General features: G+C 53.5%; 5 protein-coding genes and 1 non-coding gene across 6 annotated transcripts; 3 read left to right on the forward strand and 3 right to left on the reverse strand.

The window, feature by feature from the left end:
• Positions 1 to 351: 351 nt before the first annotated feature.
• P884DRAFT_t82 lies at positions 352 to 457 on the reverse strand. The gene has a single exon. It is a non-coding gene; the product is annotated as a tRNA-Ile (tRNA).
• A 270-nt stretch (positions 458 to 727) lies between these two features.
• Positions 728 to 3,226, reverse strand: P884DRAFT_242865 (peptidase family M3-domain-containing protein; the record flags this gene model as incomplete). Its single annotated transcript, XM_069440290.1, has 3 exons — positions 728 to 1,081; positions 1,266 to 2,371; positions 2,434 to 3,226. Coding segments are annotated over 3 exons (2,170 nt in total), but the record flags the coding sequence as incomplete, so codon positions are not given.
• A 640-nt stretch (positions 3,227 to 3,866) lies between these two features.
• Positions 3,867 to 5,126, reverse strand: P884DRAFT_329519 (uncharacterized protein). The gene is made up of 4 exons (XM_069445635.1): positions 5,005 to 5,126; positions 4,639 to 4,792; positions 4,332 to 4,565; positions 3,867 to 4,277 (listed from the first exon to the last, which is right to left on the reverse strand). Exons 1-4 carry the CDS (start codon positions 5,020 to 5,022, stop codon positions 4,249 to 4,251), a joined length of 435 nt encoding a protein of 144 aa, XP_069297861.1. The 5' UTR covers positions 5,023 to 5,126; the 3' UTR covers positions 3,867 to 4,248.
• Positions 5,127 to 5,845: 719 nt separating this feature from the next.
• P884DRAFT_284842 (CoA binding domain-containing protein) lies at positions 5,846 to 6,869 on the forward strand. The gene is made up of 2 exons (XM_069443732.1): positions 5,846 to 6,207; positions 6,384 to 6,869. The coding sequence occupies exons 1-2, from the start codon at positions 6,111 to 6,113 to the stop codon at positions 6,743 to 6,745; spliced, it is 459 nt and encodes a 152-aa protein (XP_069297862.1). The 5' UTR covers positions 5,846 to 6,110; the 3' UTR covers positions 6,746 to 6,869.
• A 685-nt stretch (positions 6,870 to 7,554) lies between these two features.
• On the forward strand, positions 7,555 to 8,597 carry P884DRAFT_306627 (uncharacterized protein; the record flags this gene model as incomplete). Its single annotated transcript, XM_069445115.1, has 3 exons — positions 7,555 to 7,639; positions 7,700 to 7,777; positions 7,837 to 8,597. The coding sequence occupies 3 exons, from the start codon at positions 7,555 to 7,557 to the stop codon at positions 8,595 to 8,597; spliced, it is 924 nt and encodes a 307-aa protein (XP_069297863.1).
• A 1,050-nt stretch (positions 8,598 to 9,647) lies between these two features.
• Positions 9,648 to 13,752, forward strand: P884DRAFT_223310 (uncharacterized protein). The gene is made up of 8 exons (XM_069439555.1): positions 9,648 to 9,770; positions 9,866 to 10,335; positions 10,394 to 10,861; positions 10,921 to 11,072; positions 11,126 to 12,056; positions 12,119 to 12,270; positions 12,344 to 13,280; positions 13,381 to 13,752. The coding sequence occupies exons 2-8, from the start codon at positions 9,897 to 9,899 to the stop codon at positions 13,692 to 13,694; spliced, it is 3,393 nt and encodes a 1,130-aa protein (XP_069297864.1). The 5' UTR covers positions 9,648 to 9,770; positions 9,866 to 9,896; the 3' UTR covers positions 13,695 to 13,752.
• The last annotated feature ends 1,882 nt before the right edge of the window (positions 13,753 to 15,634 follow it).

Consider the following 15,634-nt stretch of genomic DNA (forward strand, 5'->3'; position numbering starts at 1 on the left):
ATTGCTAGGAGTAGAAGGTCAACGGTGTCTGGTGTTTTGGATTCTCAGCATCATAGCGAGCTCGCGTCGGGAGGAGTTGTTTTAGCTATTAGACAGCGAATTTCTGAAACACGCGATGTTCGGCTTTCTCTTCGCTGCGTTTCTCTAGTACGTGAACCATCATTCGGTCGAATCCGTGCGCTTTCGGAAGCACTTCACGCAGATTTGAGAATATGACGAGTCAGGTTCGCGGGGGTCTAGCCCTGCCATGTCTTTGATCCCTCCACTTCTCCGCCCATCCATTTTTCCCTGTGCTGCTCCGCCAAGCAGCAAAAGAAATGGTAAAAAATTTATGAAATTGATCACTTTCAATGCCCAGTAACAGGATTGAACTGTTGACCTTCGCATGACATGATATAGTGGACCATGGAAGCCCACAATATTAGTACGACGCTCTAACCAGCTGAGCTAACCGGGCTTAGCTTGAATTTGTCACCAACATCGTTGACTTCTATTCCTGGAGACGGCTACAGTTACCAAATGCATAAAGGGGGATGATGTTTGGAAGATGCAAAATATGCTCAAGCACCATATTAGGTGTGCCCCTCCGAAACCCGAGGGTGGTACATCCGGGCCTGATGAAGGGTTGCCTCGAGATCTAAGGATGCTTTCAGGGACTTCCGCCACAGGGATGGAGGCATGCGTGTGTTATCCGATGGTGTACGTATAGCTTCAGACCATGATTTTTTCCTCCATTGAAAAGGAGCGCGACGCCATCTAGTTGGGCGTCGGATGCTAACTAAGCTGGACGAATTCCTTCAACGGGATATCTCAGTTTTCCAGTCCAAGCTCCTTGTAGAATGCTTCGGTGCTCGGCTTCCTTCCCAGGAATTGCTCGAGAGTGAGCATCTCGTCCTGCGACCCGCCCTTCTCCAGCACTGTGTGCCTATAGCGGCGGCCCTGCACAGGGTCCATCGGGTTGCTCTTGAAAACAGAATAGAACATATCAGTCGAGTACACCTGCGAGGAGAGGTAACCGTAGTAACCGGCGTCGTAGCCTCCAATCAGGTGCCCAAACGTCGCCTGACCGTTACCCCATGTACTGTGTGTAGGTCATGCGTCAGCATTCTCAAATCATTCACATCCTAGGTGATCGGTGAAAGGCGGGAAAAAAAAGATGACTGGAAAAGAGGAAGAAGGGGAAGGAGGAAGGGGACAGGCAGACGAGAAGGAAACAATGAAGAGTAGGGCATATATGAACGCAACATCTTTTGGGGCAAACCAACCTTGGCTCGCCCTGCGCCTCAGGGCCCTTAATCTGGGAGATTTCCACACGCAGCTCGTTGTACAGCTTGCTCACATCCAGCTTCTCCAGCTTTTCATGCGTTTCGGGGGTGTGGACCGTCATGTCGAACAAGCCAAAGTGCAGCTGCCTCAGATTGAACAGAGCGTCATTGACATGTTTGGTGGCAACAAGCTTTTCGATGAGATCATCTGGAATTGGCTGGCCTGTCTCGTAGTGGCTACTCAAACTCTTGAGCTGGCTCGGGGTCCAGCACCAGTTCTCGAGCATCTGACTGGGCGCCTCGACGAAATCGCGGACCGTCGAAGTGCCGTGGTATCGAGCATACCGGGTCCGGCCGGCCAAGTCATGGATACCGTGACCAAGCTCATGGAAGAGAGTGACGACCTCGTCGTGCTTGAGGAGGGAGGGCTTCTTGTCCGTAGGCTTGCTGAAGTTGCAGACCAGAGCAGTGGCGGGGTAGCGCCTGGTGCCGTCCGGCTTGAGGAAACCCGGCTGAAGGCTAAAGTTGGCCGCGTGGCCGTACTTGCCAGGGCGAGGATGAAGATCAAGGTACAGATAACCCACGAAGCCATCGCCTTCGCTCTCATCGTTCCAGACACTGAAGATGATGACATCCTCGTGCCATGCAATATCCTCACCCTTGCCAGTGGGGGAGATGCGCTTGCGGTCTTCTGGTGTGAGTTCGACAAAGACCAAACCAAACAGTTCCTCGAAGATGCGGAGCATGCCGGCAACTGTTGACTTCAGCGGGAAGTATTCGGCAATCGCATTCTCATCGATGCTGTACTCCTGCTCAACCATCATGCGGTCATAGAATCGGTGGTCCCAGAGGTAGTAGTTGCCATCGAAGGGAAGGTTACGCGCTTCGTGGTCCTTCTTCTTGAGTTCAAGAAGGTGCTCGATTTCTTTAACACCTCCAGCAGCCAGGCGGCTCTTGAGATCCCCGAGGAAGTCAAGAACGGTTTTCGGTGTCTTGGCCATCTTGTCCTCAATCCGGAACGAGGCGTGGTCCGGATAGCCAAGGAGACGGGCGGCCTCGTCCCGGAGCAGGATGGCCTCTTTGAACAGCGGGACGTTCTGGTTGCACTGCATGCGGTGTCAGTTCGGCACAGCCGCCAGCGGTGTTAGCGTAAAGGTTGCGAACATACCTTGTTCTCGTTTGCGATGAACACCCTGCGACGCGTCTCGGGATTCTTTGCGAATTTGAGGGTAGGGAAGAGATCGGGGTACTTGAACGTGAGCCTGAGTTTGCCCTCGTTCTCACCGGTGCCCTTCTCCAGAGTGTCCAGGACATCTTGGGGGACACCGTCGAGTTCTTCTTTGGTGAACCAGATGCCACCATTCTCCTCGTTCAGGTTCTTTTGAAACTCAATCTGAATCTGGCTGAGCCTCTTCTTGATCTCCTTGAACCGGTCCCGCTTGGGGCCCTCCGGCAGACCCAGGCCATTCCTGATGTAGCTCTTCCTCTCCTTCTCCAGTAGCCGCGCACTTTCAACGTCATCCAAGCCAGCAGACTTGGCCAAGGCCTCGTCGATCAGACGATTTTTGTCCTTCTCAAGGCTCTCGGCGAGGCCCGAGTTGCTGTAGACGGCGTCCACGAGGCGGAAAACGTCCTCACGCATGCTGCACTCAATGGCGAACTCGTCCAGGATCTTGTCAGCCTCGGTACTGGCGTCACGGAGAGCACTGTCTGCCGAGACATATTGGTAGAAACCGAGGATCCGGGCGCTAAGGGAGCTCTCGTTCTCGTCTTCGACTTGCGGACGGATGACGGAGTCGAAGGTGGCCGCGGCCGGGTTCTCGGCGGGCTTAATATTGGCCACAAGCGAGTCTAACAGCGAGCGAGTCCGGTCGCACAAGCTCTTGGAGTCGGCCACGATGCTGTCCTTGGTGCCGGTAAAGAGCGGCGGCGGCTGCGGGGGGTTTGCGTACTTGGCCATGTCGACGGTTGGCGCGTGGGTCAAGAAGGAAGACTGAGATGAGTACGTCAGGGTGCCCAGAGCCGGGCGACCAGTCGTGACAGCAGTGAAGCCTCCCCCGAGCGGTGCTTGGTGTGCTCTGCTGTACCTGAGCTGGCTGAAGAGGGAAGAGAGGCGGGGTACGATGCGTGGGGCAGCCAGGATGACGGTGGTGGTGGAGAAAAAGATGACAGAGAGCAGCAGCAGGAAGACAACCTGCCGAATCGGGGGTGCAGGAGGCGCCAGGGTGGAAGAGAGGAAGGCGCGCTTGTTGGGTCAAAGTCAACCTTGGAGACCGCGGGTTCCAAGTGCGAGACAGGAGCAGGCCCAATTGCGGGGAAGCTGAGGCGGGTCAAGTGGGAGCCTGGGTTGGTCAGACTGCTGTAGGCAAAAGCAACTGTTTGTCAGTCCAGCCTCGGCAAGTGCGCCTGAGCCACCAAATAACTAACCTGGGCAAAGGGCCACCTGCTGGTATCTAGAAAGATGTAGGCAGGTAAATTGAGGGTCGGGACAGGCAAATATCAGGGTTGTTATCTGCTTTCATGAGCAATACTCAAGCTGGGGCTGAATGTGAACATTCGAAACTGAACATTCGAAACTGGTGTCGATTTAATGAGACGAACGTGCTCGTCAAACAAGTGCCCCACAAATAACTACTGCCAAGTCTCCATTGCGGTGGTCGGCACCCCTCACCCTTCGCGTCGCTCAGGGACTGGAGTTTCTCCTCTGGGCTCGGATATTTCACTCGGGTCAACGCGCCAACCAGCATTCTGTGACTGCTTCCGTGTTGCTATCTAGGTTTCAATCCTTATCCTGCCCAAGTCCTGAATGGCTATCATCGAGTACCAACCCAGGCGCCCAAATGTAAAACAACACAACTCCAACGCCAAGCCGCCCGTCACGCAATCAATGCAATGCCCTCCATGAGAGTCGCTTCGTAGACCCGTTCCCGTTCATCAGCAAAGCGTGGCTAGTGCCGCCCGCTCCTTCACAGCCCCGTTACTTCTAGTTGGAAAGGATGGTCCGGACGAGTTCTGTTTCGTACGTTAGTGAGGTACAGCACCCACGGCACAAAGAAGGCATTGTACCCGTGTAGTTGACCTGCCCGGAGCTGGTATCGACGGCCTTGAGCAGCTCGTCAACCTCCTCTTCCGTCATCTTCTCGCCCAGATTTGTAAGAATGTATTTGAGTTGACCGACGCCGATAAATCCAGTCATGTCTTTGTCGAACACTTGGAAGCCGCGGCAGTATTCCTCGGGCTCGCCAGGGTCGCGAAAGCCACCCGGTCGGTTGAGAACGCGCTGGAAGGTCTCGAAATCAACTGCAACCCGTAGAAGTCAGCGAGGGCTTCAAGGAAGAAGAGATTGAAAAGAGCGGGTTGGGAGATCCATTACATTCACCACCAACGCTCTTTTCCAGCTCGTGGATCTCGGCGAGAGTCGGGTTCTGCCCACAGGCGCGGAGGAGGTCGCCCAGTTTGTCAAGGGAAACGCGGCCGACGCCACGGGTGTCAAATAGCGAGAAGGCCTCTTTATAGTTGGTCGAAGCCTGCGCGTCGTATTGATTAGATATTATTCCAACCGTTCTGGTGTTCAAGAGAGGGTTTCGGCCTGCAGCAACATCGTGGGTTACAGGTATCGCCCTGGAGCCGGCAATGAGGGTCGGGTGTCAGGGTTTCCTTGCTGATTGTAGCCCTGTTTGTCTCCGTGAAGACCGAAATCACCCCCGAAGAGAATTACGTTGCTGAAAATGCAACCGACCAAGGAAACCGCCCGCATCGCCTCGAGTCGGGAAGAATCGAAAAGGTTCAGCGGAGCTACTTACCATTGCGTCCGAATAGTTGCCAGAATTCTGTTAGGACCAAAAGACGCCAAATGTTTGGTAGGGAGGAGAGACGCGGTGTCGTCGGTCGTGATGATGGTCGAAATGGCGAAATGCACTTGGGCGGTGCCCTGGGAAACTTGCACCCCCCAAGCGGTTCGCTGAGTGGTGCCCCACCCAGACCCCAGTTGTTGTCGCCGTCTCTCGGGGCAACCAACGCCCCGCGACACCCCCGGCCGAACTAAACGGGAATTCTGAGGGTTGGGGTTGCACACAGCATCTTCCAGGTTCCAGTGATACCCAACCTGTACGTGCGTATGCATTCCCTGCATACCTGACAGGCAAAGCTGGAAAGGCTACGATTGGCACATTCAGGGACCCCGAGTGTAAGCTCGGTAGCTCCGGAGAGAGGCTGATGATCTCTTGGGCACAGGAACGGACGCAAGGAACGCTCTGCACTGCTCACTGTGCGTTGCATGCAGTACTACGGCGTAGTACCCCATCCTCGGATTGAACAGGATGCGAAGAACAAGCTCGTATGAGGTATTACTACGATAAGAAGTCAGAGGCGCCCAGCGCCAGGGAGTCGTGCCTAGCACGAAGATGCATTGTCACCCTTCATGACAAATCACGAAGGCAGGAGTCGAGTCAAATACAAATACCTTCGGTCAGGTAGTTACTTCTTGCATGTATTACAAACACGCTAGGGATTGAAAAACAGGTGGGGTGGGGATAGCGATGTCGACATCGGCTCTGGTCCCGGCTCAGATTGGATGGCCTCCATCGAGTCTCTGGGGAATTGATGGTGTTATCGGTCATCGGCGTTTCGTTTTGAGCATTAAACTGTGTCCACTCGCATTGCAGGAATCGCATCTTCTCCGACCCTCTGGCTAGTATTAGAAGCCTACTCGAATACGTCCGTACATTTGAAGCCGCGATCCCCGCACTCGCCTTCGTCAGAACCTCCTGCAAGAAGCTACATTTCGAACAGAGAGTGCTCTAGCCTACACAACAACGACACTGTTATCCGCAAGACACAGCAAATATGGCTTCGACTGAGGCTACCCTCCGGTCCTTTTTCCAAGCATCCAAGTACGCAGTCGTCGGCGCGAGCACGAACACAGAGAAGTTTGGCTACAAGGGTCAGTCTACGAGCTGCTTCCTGGTGTCGTCACCGCATGCGTTGCCTCGGAACCCTACTCGCCTGCTTTGCGCGTCTCATCGTGCTGCTTCATGCCCCATCCCCGAAATCCCGTGCATTTTCTGCAATCGCACCTTTCCCTCTCTGGACACAGTCTGTTGACAACGGACCCTGCAGTCTTCAAGTGGTACGTCAACCATGGCCTGCCGGCGACGCCCATCAACCCTTCGGCTCCGGCCATCAGTGTGGACGGCAAAGATTACCAGACCGCAGCGTCTCTCTCGGTGCTGCAGGAACCCGAGGGGACCGCGGTATCAATCATTACGGCTCCGCCTGTGACGAAAAAGACGCTTGAAGAGGCAAAGAACCTGGGCATCCAGGCCGTTTTCCTGCAGCCGGGGACCTTCGACGATGACGTCTTGGCCTACGCACGCGAGAACTTTGCGACCGTCCTTGCAGGAAAGGGAGGCGCCGGGTCGGAGGGTTGGTGTGTGCTTGTCGACGGCGAACGTGGTCTGCGGGCGGCTGGGAAGCTCTGAGTGTCGCCATTTTGAAATCCAGGCAGCAGCTCGTCATCCGGCATGGAGAATGTGTCGATTTTGGACTAGAGAGCAGCATGATATACTTTTGGACGAGTATGAATTCAATTCCTTCATCATCCATCAGGGCTCGGGAGCTTATGTGTGCGCCAATGTAGGCATGCGTTGCTCGGCTGTCTGGTGACCCGCGTTTGAGGGACGCATGCAGGACATTACGTGTGTAGAGAAGTTACGTGGCGAAGCGATCGAACGCGCCTAGTACGGGGCTCCGGCTTTTTCCCCCCGCTATCTTCTGTAGGCTTCAATCTGTCTACTGGAGAGGACAGAAGGTGGTTTGAGCGAGTGTTTTGAGATATATGAACCTCCGTAGTGAGTACCCAACTCGAAGCTCAAGGACGAGCATGAGATTACATCAAGGAAGTCACAGTTCTGTTAAAACAGACAGACTCATCCCCAGACAACACGACATCAACGGGCACCGTTATGTAAGCCTCGACCATCTCAGGGTTGTGGGTCAAAACTCCAGCCAAAAGCTTCACGCCAACGGCTGGGCAACGCATGTTATACAGTATGCGTCTGCATGCTTCAAACCCTCCCAGAAGTTCTACATCTCTGTTGGCGTGGACGTGTAAGCCGCCCAGGTTGACCATGTATATATTCCTGAGTTCTCCCCCAACTTGGGTGCAGAACGGTTCGATACAAAATCAGAACTCCAAGTGATCTTCACAAGTCAATCCCAGCTTTATATTCCCCCAATTCGATCGTTATTATTCTTATTGTTTATTATGCGGCTGGGGCAACGCGGTATCATGAGCTCGAATACTCAACCACGATGGCGGAGCGATGCCGCTGCTGGAGCCCCTGTTTGGAGACCTGGGATGATCGCCTTCTTACGTATATTATAATCTCTCGTGTTGTTCTATGTCGAAGAATAAAGCTAATATTTCTGCTCAGACAAGAAAAGGGAGTGCTACCCCGAAGCTATCGAGGACCTGATCAGCACGGGACATTTGCCGCATGGGGCCTTAGGACGTGAGTGCCTTAGCTTTCCTCCAGCCGTCGTCACAATTCAGCTGACTCTTCTTTTGTAGATCCTGTCATTATCCTCCAACGCCCCTCCATGCAATCAACCCACGTGTTGATCACCACCGTCTCCTCATATTGCGCCGAGGAGAACAAAGGCAGCCCGCCCTGGAAGCAGCCACGGCACAGGTCAAAGTGCCCCGAGGACTTTCGCTCCTTCTTGGGTAGCGAGCGGGTCAGCAACACGTACCCGCCGCTCCGTCTCCATCCCGGGAAGCAATTCCCCAAGCCCAGTGCCAGCTGGGTGTACATCCAGAGCGCATTCGTGGTGCCCGTCTGCGTCCTGGGGAGGTTCTTCAGGCACCCGATGCCAAGGGGGATGATGCTCACCATGCTCCCGGAGAGCCTGGAGGACCTGCGCTGTCACATGGCAGCCAAATGCAAAGCCTGGGCCGAGTGCCAGGAACGGCTGCTTGCTGCTGAAGCCGCAAGGTTATCTCTCCCGGCCCCTCTGGCCGCCGACACCGTCCCCGTTTCCGCCGCCGCCGCCGCCGCCGCCGCCGCCGCCGCCGCCAACCCCTCCTCCCCGTCGGCCTCAGATGAGGAGGGAGAGCCCGCAGCAGCCGTCCCCGCCGCCCGCCGCCCTGACCCCCCGCTGGCTACCTCCACCCCTGGCCCCCGCATACGATCCTTCGCGGCCATTCTCCGCGGTTCCGGTGCCGCGCTGGCGCCAACGTCAGCGTCAGCGACAGCCGTACCCTGGCGGCGACAGGGCACAAGCAAACACAGGGACAAGCCGTGGAAGACAAGGATGAACTGGCGCGAATGAGCGCGCGGTCGAAATGCAATGTACGGCTGGTGTCCGTGGCTTGCTGACAAGTATTTCGTGTGCGGCCGGTGACGGGGAAGGCTTTGGTAAACTTGTTGTGGCGGTTCAATGTGCATGAGCAACTTGCCGATAATTAGGGGGGCATTGGATGGATCGAGCGAGATAATATAGAGTTGAATAGCTTGAAACATATCTTGTCGCGGTGGTCACTTAATTCTGAGCTTCTGTCGAAGGCAGGAACTTATTCGGATAGAAAGCTATTAGAATGAGTTTAGTGTACTTCGTGCGACATTCCCCTCCAGTAAGCGTTTGGAAAATCAGGGCTCTTATTTATTGCACTTTACTGCGGTCAGGAATCAAGCTTAACAAAGATTAGAGAGATGTTTGCCGTGCGAACGGTGTAGGACGGTGCGGGCATCTCCTCTACAGACCCATGACCACCGAATCAGCTAATTAATCTCTGATATAATTAACAGTTCGACTTAGTTTGTGGTTTAACCAAAGCCAAGGGTTAATATATTGTAGTATGTGAATATGTTTTGCAAAATAGAACTTGTTCGAGGTTCGTGTCTTTGAAGGCAGATTTAAATTGTTTTCAAGAGGTATGTACGGAGTATGGGCTTCGGCAATCTGATATTGCTTTTCTATCACAGGGGCTGCTAAATAGGGTTGTCATCGACGAAGCCCCCTTCTTTGTCAGCACTTAACCACGCACGGTCCAAGAGTAAGAATCTGAGATTGTGCCATACTAATATGTAGCAAACCCTTTGAAAACATTTTCAAATAAAACACTATATTTCATGCAAATAAATCATGATTTCATTCCTTACATCGTTTTTCCACGGTTGTTCCAGTGTTCATGCTCCTTCACTACTTCCTTTTCAGGAGCTAAACGCACGGACCTCATTGGCTAAGTAGGGCCTTCCACCTACGCGAAATTGATTGGTTTAATTAATCGTTCTCTTCAAAACAATCCAGCCGCATCGAACTCGTAATTATCCGATTTACATAACAGCCACCCTTTCAGTCGGTCACCAACCAATACCCGCGAGAAGCTCCCTAACGTAAAAATACCGTCTATTATTCTCCCGATTAGTGCTGCCTATTCGTGACTTTAAGAGACTCGGCACTCTGAGCGTTCGCGTACGCCGAGCCACTTCTGCCTTCACTAGAGTGGGTGTTCTACCTTCTGGCACTTGCCCGTGAGGCACGCAATAATGGCCAGTTGAGGCAACAACAATGCATTTTAGAGACTAATAATATACCAGCGGTAATGCCGCGCCATTGCGGGCTCCCGCGATGGAAGACCCGGCAAATAAAGCCTTTGGTTCGTTCGGCCCGTCGCACAAATCACCGGCTGCTTTGGAAGCCGTGTTTGACAGTGCCGCGACAACAAGAGTCGACACAAACTCGACGCAGCAAACCGTGCAAAATGGCCTGCCAAAACGGGTATTTAAGATGAAACGGACCGGGTTTTCTACCCTACCGCAGAATAATACCACAACGCGCGAACTGTCCTCGTCCAACGCGCATCCGCCAGCCACACCTGGTCGTCTCGCGGAGCGGGAGCCAAAGCCAGTCAAAATCATCAGTTATCTGCCGAGTCGAATATCTACCACGCCAGTTACAGGTACCTCGGTTACACCGTCAAAGGCCCAATCTGCGTCCTCTAGTGCGCGCAAGACCAAGTACGCGACGGATGAGGAACGGAGGACGGCAACGAGCATTGCTTTGAAACGTATGTCAATTGTTGAGGCTGGAACGTCTGAATATGTTGCTGAATAAGTTTTGCCTAGAGCGATGGGCCTCTGGTGTGATGGCCAATGTTCATAAGAAGCGCCTCGAAACCATGAGGCGAAGGAAGGAGGCCGAGGCTCTCCTCGGAACGCCAGGCATCGCTAAGTCATCTAGTTCTGTAGTCGATCTTAAGCAAGCGACCAAGAGTTCAAAATCACCGACCCCTCTCTCTTGGGTTCCAAACTCAGATGCTCATCAAGCACATGAGGCCCGAGAACGGCCCGTGGTTTCCGAGCAGTTCTCTTCGAACAAAAGGCGCTTGGCTGCCGAATCCGCCACCTCGTTATCTCATGAAGATCTCGACACACAAAGTGAGAACAGCACATGGTTGAGTATCTCGAGCATCTTGGATGGTGACCAGGCTGTGGAGCAGCCAAGTGACAAGGACGAAAGCAAAAGCAGGACAAACAACGATGCTTCGTTCATTACGATGGCTGCAAGCGACCGTGCCTATTCGAAGTGGAGAGGTTGGTATTTGATATTACACCGAGCCCCTCTAATAAACACTGCTTCTAACAAGGTCCAGATGAGAGAGGGTTTTTGATACCAACGTACGGCGCCCTTATTCCGGAAGGATACAAGTTCTCCACCACTACCCCAGGCCGTCCATGGATCTGCCCTGTGAGATCGTGTCGTAAGGTGTTTGCAAAACTTCGAGAGCTTGGAAGCCACTTCAACGTGAGTGAATCGCCTCCGACGCTCATATCTACCAAGCTAATAGTTCTGGCTAGCGTGGGCATCGAGGCGCACAGTTACATGACAATGAAGACGGAACGCTCTCAGAGCGCACAACCGGCCGCCTACGTCGCCCGGGTAATAAACTAGCAGCTCCTCTCCCGGCTGTTGTGATATCCCGAGGCCCTCCCGACCCTACCGAAGCTCCAGCGGTAGAACCCTCGTATCCAACCCTGGGACCAGGGAAACAGCTTCTTGGTGTTCAAGACGCGAGTATGCTGGAAGGCAATGACGACATTGACCTAGATACTCTGTCGACTCCGAGCAAGCGAGTACACAATGACAGTCTTGCCAGCGATGAAAATACGGGTGCTCTCTTGGGCTACATTCAGCCATACCTCGTCAAACATAAACGGCTGGGAATTCCGTCCTCGGGATGGGTGCAGGAGCTGCTGTCGTTACCAAGAGTTCGTGATCTCGATTGGAACGAGGCCTGGATATCTACCCACCCATACAACGATACTCATCCCAGCGACATTTCGGTTCTGCTAATCCAGGTTACTGGAGATGCTGCACCTGAACCATGCAAAAGGTGTAGGGACGGCTTTAGTCTTTTCCGATCTTGCGTCATGGTATCCTCCAAGGCCGAGGATGGGCCTCTGAGGTCAATTGTTGCCTGTGCCAATTGTCTTTATCACAACGGTCAAGAGAGCTGTTCCCACAAACAATGGGGTAAGAAGCGTGCAGACCAAATCTTGAAGTCCAGAGATGACGGCGGCCACGGTGGTCAGTTACCCCAAGAGCCTCGGGATGAGGAAGAAAGCCAGACGGATGGGGCGGACGCTGAAGGCACTCCGAACACTGGCGACGAAGACAACATCGGCCCTGCCATCGAAGAATCTCAAGAAGCAACACCTATCACGACAAATGGTGTCCCGACCAATATCGTCGAAGCAGAGCCTGGCAGGCCGTATACCATGTGGCCAGGTAATAGCAATACTAGGCATTTCAGCGCTTTTGAGATACCGGGGCTAACCTAGCCGTCCCAGATGAGAACGGAGAGCTCGTCCCAACATATGGTTCATTGCTTCCAGCAGGGTACCAGCTAGATAACACAATTCCTGGCAGGCCATGGGTTTGCCCGGTACGGACTTGCCGCAGTTCGCACTGCAAGAGATCTGATCTAGGTTTTCATTTTATGGTACAGTGATTCCTCCCTGGCAGATGGCGCTGCCCGAAGGCCCTGGCTGATGAAACCCTCCCCCTCCCATTAGCGAGTCCATTTCGCGGCCTGTTTAAACGACAACTGTGACGGGACCTTCACGGTCAAGGGAAATTATCAAAATAAGACCACTTCCCCGCGCAAAGGAGGCAAGACCTCAGCCGACGCCCCTCCCATAGTCGTCTCTCGGGAACCCCTGACCGGTGGCAGTCCCATACCCAAGGCGCAACTACCCCCTTATCTCGCATCCAAAAAGCCTCAGCTGGGGCTCAGGGGACGGGAAGAACAAGAATACCGGCATCTTGAAACTAGAGTTTCTTTACTGAGGAGGGGCAACGCGGCGGATCTATGGGCATATATCCAACCACGAGTGAACTCAACAACGGAGATGCCGTCAAGTACCACGATGAGGCATCTCCTTGGCCTACCAAAACAGCGGGATGTCAAGTACGACGCGCGTCGCAGGCGCAAGCCCTTCATCGAGAAGAGCTCTCGCGATGTCGCTGCCATGATCATCCAGGTCACCGGCGACGAAGTATTAAGGAAGTGCAAGAGATGCCGGCAAGGGAAAGGGCCCTTTGAGGGTTGTGTGGTTGTGTCCCAGGCGGCGCACGACAGAGCAAAACGACGGTACCCCTGCTGCGCTAACTGCCTTTTTGGCGGCAAGAAGTTGCAGTGCACCCTGGCGAAGTCGACCCAGACGCGGACCTCGCTGGCTGCAAGTGCAGCCGCACAATCACCTGGCGTTTCCGCGCCGTCCAAGGAGGTAAATGAAGCAGGCTTTCATGGAGAACCGCGGACTCAGCAGAGCACCGTCGATGACGGCATTTCTACCACTCCTGCCTCGTCGAGCCTGTTCGACCTCTCAACAGCCACGGCACTCGCCTCTCACGGCACGTTCCAGTGCCCGCATGACATGATCGAGATGGAGGATTGGGAAATAGCTCCAGGCCGCATCCGCGGGACATCTATTATCGCCGAGCCGGAAAGTATGTCACTAATAATACCGTTCCTGGGCATCCATCTTCCCTCCCCAGATCACCGAGTTGAAATGGTTCACAAACAAACTGACACTTGTCGTCTTAACAGCGATTGCCTTCTCCAAACCGTACCTCTCCAACACCACCAGCACGCCGCATACCGCCGTGCCGGTCTGCGACGACGTGGGTTTCCGGGTCGACACCGTTCAGCCGGGTGACAAGCTGCTGCTCGATGCCGAAGCGGACAAGACGCGGCTGTGCAGTGTGGCAGCGGGCAAGGTGCGGGTCAGCATCGGCGGCGAGCCCGAGTTCGTCTTGGGCCCACACGGCATGTTCAAAGTCCGAGCCGGAGCGGCGTGTACGGTGCGGAATGAGCTGTCTTTTGATGCCGTTTTGCATACGGTTGTCTTGGGCGGATACTAAGAACGGTTGGGTAGGAGCAAAGAAGCTTCAATTGGTAAAGGGGGCCCAGCGCGGGGGGGGGGGGTTCCCGAAAGCTGTGGACAATCATGTTTCGATAGCGGTTGGACCACGAGCTCTTGCGTAAGGCACGATGTTCTGTTGCCACAAACGGCATCACGTTGGCCAGGTAGTTTTTCCTAGTTTTCCCTTGTCATGTAGTAATTGTCCTGGTAACTGTAATTAAAAGTGTAATTAAGTCGTGTAATCAAGTCTTTTTTGGAAGGAATCTAGGGTCAGGGGACTACCGGCATCACGACATCATGGCTGATCGAGGACATATCATTCATTGCTCGACTCGCAACCATTTCGTCACCCATCTGGCGTCTCTATAACATCGATAGGCAGGTATATAACCGCTTTCCCTTGTGAAGTTTGTTTAAACTTAACCCATAATACTCCTCAAGTGAAAGACTGATCCAAGATGTACTAAAGCAAGCCGTCAAACATTTCGTCTTCAAGCCATTCGTTAACCATGACGAACTCGTCCAGTACCACTCCCCAACAATAAGTATCCAAAATAAATAGGGGTAGGGGATGTGGTTCCAAATGGAAAGGCTGTGCTTGATAGAACGGAGATACAGCGTTAGTTCATCAGTGTCAAGAAGGGCCCATCTCGCTCCCCTGACTCTGGTCTCGCCATTCTCATTCTGTGTTGACTAAAATCATACTGATGTCGCTAAAAAACTAGGTGCTCAGCGACTTACCGACGTCGCTCACTTTGGCATTCACGTTCCCAATCTGTTTCTCGTTGCTAAAAGAAGGCTGCCGGCTCGCCTTCTGTGGGCAGGGGGGAGAAAACCTGCGCATTAACAAGATTATAGAGCTCATTGCCAAACACGGCACGCCTAATTATTTGGCTCCAGGCTGGTGGTGGGAGTGACTTGATCCCGGCCCAGTGCTTCCCCTACTAGTGATTGCCCTTCCGCCGCTGCCGCCAGTTTCTCCTTAGACTTGCATCTTCTCACCGTCGCGCAAGACCGTAATTAATAGCCGAAATCCAGATGAATGAGGCTGATCTGGACAGGGTACGGATGGAGAAGCGAGCCGTTGACCAACCTAGTAATTTCTGAAGATATGCTCTAACCTTTTGGAGTCCTCTGGGATGAGATCTTCCTGCGCTATTTCTTTTTTAAAAAATGGAACTCTACATGGTGTTTTTGCGTTGTGCCGTCTTCCTCTTCCGAGGGTTGCTGTTTATCCGGATCATGGTTCTGATATTTACCCTAACCCTATGTAATATGAAAGGGGCTCAAATAACGAAAGAAGCGGAGGCCAATCGATTAACTAGCGGTGATAGTTAGTTACCTGTGACCTCTCTGACTTTGAACTGGAGATATGGATAAATGAAGAGGAACAGGTGAAATCGGAGTAATAGGATAAGGAGGAGAAGGGGGATGAGAAGGGCAACCAAGGAAGAGGACTGAACGGAGAGTAAAACAAGCTTAGGAATTTCAAGCAAAAAGGATTCGGGGAGTCAGAACCTACCCGGTTGTTTGCCCACCCTCACGTGTGCAGGACTACGGATTAGTTTAAAGTTAACGTTAGTTACGGAGTAACGCGCTAGCGAACAAACCGGGTCGAGGGCCCCCGCACAGCTCCCCGCTTTTCCAAAAAGGTTCTGGCTAACCCGGCGTTTCCCACTCCTCTCGCCCTTTTACAACGATCACAAAACCGCCATATTCGATTCCAACTAACTCACTATAAGCCAAGCCTCGCAATCACAACTCGGGGTGTTCCTCCGCCAAGAGTCGACTTGCCCAACGCGCCTGTTGCGTTCCGTCGCGTCGCCATGTCGTCGGCCGAGATTGCGCCCGCTGTTACAACGACGACGACGACAACAACGACCACGCAGACGCCGACGCCGACGCCTGCAAAGGAAAGACATTCCCTGACCCTTGATC

The sequence above is a fragment of the Thermothelomyces heterothallicus genome, assembly GCF_042370625.1.
Source record: "Thermothelomyces heterothallicus CBS 202.75 unplaced genomic scaffold P884_scaffold_10, whole genome shotgun sequence".
NCBI lineage: Eukaryota > Fungi > Ascomycota > Sordariomycetes > Sordariales > Chaetomiaceae > Thermothelomyces > Thermothelomyces heterothallicus.

What these genes read in the sequence shown, in the direction of transcription:
- P884DRAFT_284842 (XM_069443732.1), top strand. Translation starts at nt 6,111, where the DNA reads ATGGCTTCGACTGAGGCTACCCTCCGGTCCTTTTTCCAAGCATCCAAG. An exon ending in AGAGAAGTTTGGCTACAAGG is followed by an intron (nt 6,208 to 6,383) that starts GTCAGTCTACGA and finishes CGGACCCTGCAG; the next exon opens with TCTTCAAGTGGTACGTCAAC.
- P884DRAFT_329519 (XM_069445635.1), bottom strand. An exon ending in AAAGAGCGTTGGTGGTGAAT is followed by an intron (nt 4,566 to 4,638) that starts GTAATGGATCTC and finishes TACGGGTTGCAG; the next exon opens with TTGATTTCGAGACCTTCCAG. An exon ending in CGGGCAGGTCAACTACACGG is followed by an intron (nt 4,278 to 4,331) that starts GTACAATGCCTT and finishes CGTACGAAACAG; the next exon opens with AACTCGTCCGGACCATCCTT.
- P884DRAFT_223310 (XM_069439555.1), top strand. Translation starts at nt 9,897, where the DNA reads ATGGAAGACCCGGCAAATAAAGCCTTTGGTTCGTTCGGCCCGTCGCAC. An exon ending in AACGAGCATTGCTTTGAAAC is followed by an intron (nt 10,336 to 10,393) that starts GTATGTCAATTG and finishes AGTTTTGCCTAG; the next exon opens with AGCGATGGGCCTCTGGTGTG. An exon ending in TATTATCGCCGAGCCGGAAA is followed by an intron (nt 13,281 to 13,380) that starts GTATGTCACTAA and finishes TCGTCTTAACAG; the next exon opens with CGATTGCCTTCTCCAAACCG.